Genomic DNA, 7408 nt, shown 5'->3' with positions numbered 1-7408 from the left:
TATGTGACTTCAGCTAACACCACTTTCTATATCCGTCCTCCTCGTTCTGTGGCATCAGTGGCAGTTTCCTCAGCAACAAGCGCCCAGGGCTAAAAATACACCAAAACTTTATCAAATCAGTTACAGATGAAACCAGATCTAATGGACTCTCAGCGAAGTTTAGTCCTAAAAGAATTTATCAAGTGAAGGGACTTTTTGGAACAAAGTGAAACAAGATGAAGCTTTCAGGCTTCAACTATTTTTTATAAAGACAGCTCAGGGCCATAGCTATAATCGGAGGAAATTGCAGAAGATAAAAAACGCCTTTAAACGTGAAGATGGACAATCTAATTAAATTAATTTTCAAATAAACTTCAAGGCATAGAAAAAGCTGGCGACGTTTACAGCTGAATCGTATTTTTGACAGATTGATTTAATGAGTTAGTTACTGTTTCCTCACACCCTGGTTTATCCCTTTAACATCCTATACACGCTGCATATTCTGAATGAGTTTTTTTTTTTACAGTAAAGCACAGCGCGAATCGAGACGTGTGAGGCGCGTGTCGTCATACGCACCTGAGCGTCTCCTGCTGCGCCTCCGCGGGAATTCATCATCACCAACATCATCATCGTCACTTTTTAACGCACCACAGACTTGGCACAAAAAGGAACGCTCGCGGAGGAGCACGGACGCGCGTGGGGACAGTCTCTTATTACACCGCGGGGATAGACTGGAGTCTCCACTCACAGCACAAACATTTGGTCCAGACGCTGTGGACAATGAGGTGGACTTTACGCGCGGATGTTTGGCCAAACTTAGGACGCGGACGCTAAAAACAAAGTTGTTGGGTTTTTTTAATTGTTGTTTTGGGAAACGCACATGACGCAAAGTTTTGTCTCCAGTTGAAGTTTTGCGGCGGAGTCCTGTTTGTGACAATAAAAGAGGAAACATGAACGTGTCTCTGTTTGAAATCACGCAGGGCGCGCTGTACAACAGCAGCCAGACCATAGCGGGGACTTTGGCCAACTACTCCAGGAACGCCACGGACTCCGTGGTGACTGCGGACGGAGGAGGCTCCTTGAACCTGCTGCAGGAGGAGCGCAAACTCTTTGTGATGCGCGTGGTGCAGATCGCCGTGCTGTGCGTCCTGTCGCTCACCGTGGTCTTCGGGATATTCTTCCTCGGCTGTAACCTGATGATCAAATCGGAGAGCATGATCAACTTCCTGGTGAAGGACCGCAGGCCGTCCAAAGACGTGGAGACGGTGATGATCGGGCTCAGCTAGGACTAACTGACCCTCCTGCATGTCTTTCTCACGGAGGAAACATATGCAAAAAACTCAACATGTCCCTCCTCGACGGCTGCCACATTGTGTGTGCGTAAAATCCGTGCGTAAAACACAGTCGATTGTTTACACGTGGAGATGGGTCTTTAGTGCGTTGGAAGTGCCAACTTGAACAAGAATCACTGAAATGTTTACAAGTTGTTACCTCATGATGTTTTGTATTAGTTTCTGGAGTAGATCAATGAATGTCCTTTACAGCATGATTGTGTCTATAGTGTGTGAGCTATTTTACATGGACCCCATACAAAGTATTTTCTGCTCTTTCACACTTTGCACGTTTTGAATCAGTCTTTCTCAGCTTAATGGAGTGATCCTCATGGCATGCTGTACCTGATATGTACAAGTGATTTTCTCTGGGGCGTTTTGCACTTTTCACCGATGCTGCATGAAGTATTTTGTACCAAAAACAAATTTGAAGAATGCAGCATGCAAGTGAAGTATTAAAATGATGGATTACATACAATGTCATGTCATCTTTGGGACCACAGAAGTTTAAAACAATGCTGTAAGGAAATTATGGAAACATGACATCCAGTATTTTGTGTAAAGATTTGAAAACATAGAACAAATTAAAAATGCATTGTATAGGATGAATTCTGAATATTCTTGCATCAATTACTTTAATAAATGAATTTACAAATTTTTCGCATTGTCACTCTCAGAACCATTTTTTAAAGGGCACTCGGACAAGTTTTTCATTTTATTTTCCCAAAACCCGTAAACAAGTTGTAACCAAAACGCTCCCTCCTGCTGGTGCTCTGCTGCTGTGATGTTGCTCCCACTGTGCCTCATTAGGAAAGTGGACCCCAACTTTTTTATAAATATCGCTTTTAGAAAAGGCCCCGGGCTTGTTGAATGTAAGTCTAAAAATGACAGTATACGGTTTGCCAAATAGAGAACAGCGAAGACATGTGGATCTAGTAACAAACAACAACACATTTTTTCTGCAATGGCCAAAGTAAGTCACTCTGTGTTAAATAAGTGCCATAGGATTCTCCTTTTGCAGCGGACAGAGCTGAGACCGACGGCTATCAAGAGATGTCCACGACTCACTGCCAACCTCCCAGTCTCCTCTTTTCCAAATGATTCATAACTAGATTGGCTTTAAAATGTGCAGCTTATTGTGAAAAACAAGGAGACAATCAAGTAGTGGCAAAGATATTATCATTTTGTATTGAATCTGCAAAATGCCCATTTTGAGAAGCCTGCAAGTCAAGCTGAATGATTGTTGCACATTTTAAACACACCTATAGCTGCAGCAACTTTTGAGGGAAGTCTTATCTGTGAAATGCCAAAGAATCACCTTTGCAGAAGTCTTAGCTACAGGGTTCAAGTGAGATTTAGTTTTAATTGATGTTGACTTTCCTCTTACTTATTCTGCAAGGTAAGCCCCCTCAGAAGCAAGTGCCGTTCTCATGATTATTTCAGCACTTGTTAGGAGAGCCCAGGCCCGAGACGAGTTCCTTTAGAGAGACAGCCGTGCGTTCACACGTGCGGCCCATCGACCGTGCGGAAAACAGACCGGCGCGTTCTCACATCCACTCAAAGCGGCGCCCCCAAAATAAGATATTAATAAGTAAAGGTCGTCGGAGAATTGGGCTGTGAAGACTGTGGCAGAGAGGGATGTTCTGAATAGAATAGAAAAGAACAATCATGTGGAGCGCGGACATGGCAGATAAGCGAATCTGAAAAAAGATACAGAGGCGGAGGAAATCACATCCAAGAAACATCATCAACAGGATGGATCGCTGAACAAAGGTTTGACTCATGCAGCTTTTTTGATCTGAACGGTGATTAAAGACTTGAAATGAGCTTCAGAACACGATTAGGCCACCAATTTATTCTTTTTCCTTAAAAGAAATCAGGAACCTTTTTTTGCAGATCTTCATTAAAAATCTGCAGAACATGAGAAGATGAGAGAAAGTTGATGAGAGAAGCTGGAATCGCACCAGTTACCTTCTTGTTGTAAGGTGACTTAAAGGAACAGGCCACCGTTTTTCCATACTGAGATATGTTCTTACCTGAGCTTAGACGAGTTGATACGTACCTGTCTGGTCTTTGTGCATGCCCGTGGAAGAGTGTGGGAGCTTCCCACTTCACCCCTGTTTGGGGCTATACATTGAGAGAGGCCAAATGCTAACAACATCTTCAGTCGTTTTGCGTGACTTAGGGCACGCACAAAAAAGACAGGTACATATCAACTCATCTAAGGTCAGGTAAGAACATATCTCAGTATGGAAAAAATGGTGGCCTGTTCCTTTAACCACTACACAAAGTGGCTTATTAACATTTAACTTTGTGGCACAGTAGTGAGGGATAATGAGGGCTACTGCCTTTTTTCCGTAGTGTTTTCATGTCATTAACAAAGAAAATACTAAACAAAAAGTCTTCATTCTTTGATTATACCACTTTGTGAATGCCCAGTCTCTTCAGATCTCAGACTCTCGCATGATGGATTAGTACTTAGAGACTGTAAACTGTGCTCTTGTCCAGTGGTACCAGGGCCCTAGCCCGGCCCTTTGGCACCCGAGGCAAGATTGAACTTATTTCAGTTTCGTTTTTTCCCCCAAACCTTTTACGATTATCTATTTATTAAAAAAAAAAAATCTAATAAAATCAGAGCATGTGAAGCATGAAACGTGCACAACAGTTATATTGGAGGAGGAACCTCTACTTCTGAAGTAAATTACGAATGTTCATTGCGATGCTACAAGGCTCCCGGTGGGGTGGAAGGACCAGGGAGGGGGCGTTAAAAAGCTTTAAACTTCCATTTTCCAACGTAACAGACCACAAGTCTCACTTTCTGTTCCAAAGTTATGTCCGAAATTTGGTGATGTTGTGAATGGCAGGAGCATGGGGTTAAAAAATGAAGGGGTAGTTCGGTGTCCCCTCCAGCATGGTGCCCTAGGCGGCTGCCTGGGTCACCTATGCCTAGGGCCCTCAGTGGTTCCCAATCTTTTTGTAGTGAAGGCCCCCCCGTGCATGCTGTAGTCGTGCTGCATCCCCCAGGCCAAAACTGTGGCCCCACAAATTTATCATGACATGAAAATATTTGCTATTGGGCTTAAGTGTTTATTTCAAACAAATAAAGAGAAATTAGAGTGTTTAATGTAGTCTGTAGTCTTTTCTCCGCCATATTTGATTATATCTTTAACCATATAATTTGCTCAGATAGTTTCACTTATGACCTGACCCTCTGACCGTCTACAGTCTACTCCAAGGGCAGCTGTGGCTTCATACGTATCTTACCACCACAGAGTGTGGAGTGAATGGAAGACTGTCCCTCGCGCTTATGACTCATGTCATAGTGCTGTGCAAATAAGATAATAACCTTTTAGTTTTCCATTTCATTATTCAATGACATAATCCAGAATTTCTCCTCTTTCTCTGAGTAATGACTAAGTAATCACCGTCTTATTACACTTACCATACTATTTCCATCTGTATTCCTGTAAATTGCTCTCAGCTTTTGTTTAATATTAACATTATTGCATTCTTATTATTGCATTTTTACTCATTCATTTTTACTCATTCAGTCAAAACTGTAATTACATTTTGGACAATGACAACATGGCCTCAAGAGAAAAAGCTCTATCCCTACTTCTATTAACTTTGTGCATAAGTTTCCATTGTAAAAGTGTTTTTTTTTTTTTTTAGACCATAATGAACTTCATGAGCTTAGAGCCACACTTCTAATGATAGTAATTCAGTCCACTCCTTTTAACACAAACTATCAACTTGGCTTGAGAACGCGCCGCCTCAGCTTCGGGATCATTGCAAAGAAGTAGGATTTTCGCACTTTGCAATCACTGTAACGCGCCCACTATACGCGCGCGAGCATATGCCTAAGTGTAGCGCGGAGCATCACCCATGCAATCCACAATCTGTCCCGACCACATGCGCTGCTACGCTCCTCCATTAACGCCGTGATTACATTATCCGCAATAATAGGGTTTGCTCTTTGGAGAGGCAAAAACACAGTGTCGCAAATTAGGCTCGCGCGGCAGGAGGGCAAATGTCCAAGAGCTCTGGTTGAAACTATAAAAGCATTAGGGGGCATTAATTGACAGCCAGAGCGCGCGCCACTGTCTACTTCCTTGTTGAGAAGTGACACAAGTGACCTTTTTGCAACATGGCAAGTAATGAAGTGCACACTAACAGGGCAGCAACATATCAGCCAAGTGAGACTTAATCAGAGCCGATGTAGTCCCATAGTTAAGGCTGCTGCGCTTTTGGAACATTCTGTCCTCGTCTATCCCTGCTCTTCACCCCCCTTTCACCCCGAACTGTCCTGTCCAATAAAGCCCACGGGCCAAAAGATCCTGGGTATTGTTTTCACCACTTTTCACACCAAGCACCACCTCATAAAATAGTTGACCTTCTAAACTAAAACAGCACCAGGCCCGAGATCAAGATCAAATCAGGACTAGACCACGTCCAAAAAACATACTGCTCAAAGGAACAGGCCACCGTTTTTCCATACGGAGATATGGTCTTCAAACTTCACCCACGTCTGGCCCCATAGAGGAGAGAAGGAGAGGCTAAATGCTAGCAACATCTATGGTCGTTTTGCGTGACTGAGCGCACACGTAGACCAGATAGGTACACATCAACTCGTCTAAGCTCAGGTAAGAACATATCTCAGTATGGAAAATCCGTGGCCTGTTCCTTTAACAACCGCCAACTGAACCAAGTGCATTTTCTCCAGTTCAGCTTTACCCAAATGCAAAAGCTTGTAGAATGGAGCTTACAGCCTATAGGCCAGTGTAATGCCTTATTAGAAAGCCAAGACCTACAAAACTGATTGTGACTTTTTTGTTGTGTTGTCGCTGCGTTTTTTTGTCTTTTTTTTGGTCATTTTTTCTTGCTTTCTTCATTGCTGTTTTTCTTTGCTTTTTAGTACTTTTGTGTTGCATTGTCACCACATTTTTGTTGTGTTTTCGTCTCTTTTTTGTTGCTTTCTTCATCGCCTTTTTTGCTTGCTTTTTAATGAGTTTTTCTCTAATTTTTGTCACATTTTAGTCACTTTTTAGTCGTGTTTTTGTTGTTTTTTAATTGTGTTATTGTTGCTCTTCTGCCACATTTTCTGCCACGTTGGTCTTTTGTTGTTTCTTTGTCGCTTTATTGTTACGTTTTGGGTTTTTTGTCACTTATTTGTGGCTTTTTTGCTTTTTCATCACTTTATAATCGTGTTTTTGTCACTTGTGCATTGTGTTTTTGTTTCTCTTTTGTTGCTTTTTGGGCAGTTTTTGGTTGCGTTTTCAGCCTCGTTTTCGTTGCTATTCATTTGCTTTTTTCAAGAAGCTTTTAGATTTAGGTAAAGTCAAACTGGAGAAAATGTGCTCGGTGGGGGTTAAGTGCGTAATTAAAGTGTCAAACACAAGGCCCGCGGGCCACATGCGGTCCACAAGATGATTTAATGCGTCCCCTTGTTAAGCATTCATTTCTGAATATGTAAAAAAAAAGTCTTTAGCCCATTCCTGTGGGCAGAATGCTCACTCCAGCCACTAGGGGGCAGCTCAAATTTATAAAAGGAAGGAATAACACACGTGGCCAGCAGAGGGCACTTACATAATAAGAGATCAGGATTTAAACAGCATATTATAGCCACGTGGTAGATGATCAGTCTACCCCGCCATCGAGTGTGGAGTGAATAAATTATGACTTTGTGTAGCACTTTGAGAAACGTGTGACCCTGTGGCCTAATAACAGTCCTGTATATGATATGCGGGCTGCGACCCAACATGGGGCCTGAATTTTGCCCCACGACCAAAAACGAGTTCGACACCCCTGGCCTAAGGTAACTGACTTACACAAAGCAAGTTCAACAGAGAAAGGCCCAACCGACTGAACCCAGCGTTTAAAATGATAAAACTCAAGAGATTTCAGGGCAGATCTCGTTGGACAATATAAAAAAAAAAAAGCTTTTCAAATGTAACTTGTATATCGTAGTCCATTCATGATAAAAGGGCAAGACACAAGTGCAGTTTTGTGAGCAGCTTTCTCAAACCGTGTTGACATTTCCCAGCCCCATTCAGTCAGTCTCTAATGTGACGCGTCGTATTCAAAGGACGAGGCAATAA

The 7408-nt window shown here is 42.5% G+C and overlaps 1 protein-coding gene across 1 annotated transcript; it reads left to right on the top strand.

Annotated features, from left to right (window-relative positions):
- The first annotated feature begins 524 nt into the window (after positions 1-524).
- Positions 525-1877, top strand: rprml (reprimo-like). The gene has a single exon (XM_079564641.1). It carries the CDS (start codon positions 930-932, stop codon positions 1263-1265), a length of 336 nt encoding a protein of 111 aa, XP_079420767.1. The 5' UTR covers positions 525-929; the 3' UTR covers positions 1266-1877.
- The last annotated feature ends 5531 nt before the right edge of the window (positions 1878-7408 follow it).

Source organism: Gobius niger (assembly GCF_951799975.1).
Source record: "Gobius niger genome assembly, chromosome: 10".
Taxonomy (NCBI): Eukaryota; Metazoa; Chordata; class Actinopteri; order Gobiiformes; family Gobiidae; genus Gobius; species Gobius niger.
This window is presented reverse-complemented; position numbering and strand designations above follow the sequence as displayed.

What these genes read in the sequence shown, in the direction of transcription:
- rprml (XM_079564641.1), top strand. Translation starts at nt 930, where the DNA reads ATGAACGTGTCTCTGTTTGAAATCACGCAGGGCGCGCTGTACAACAGC.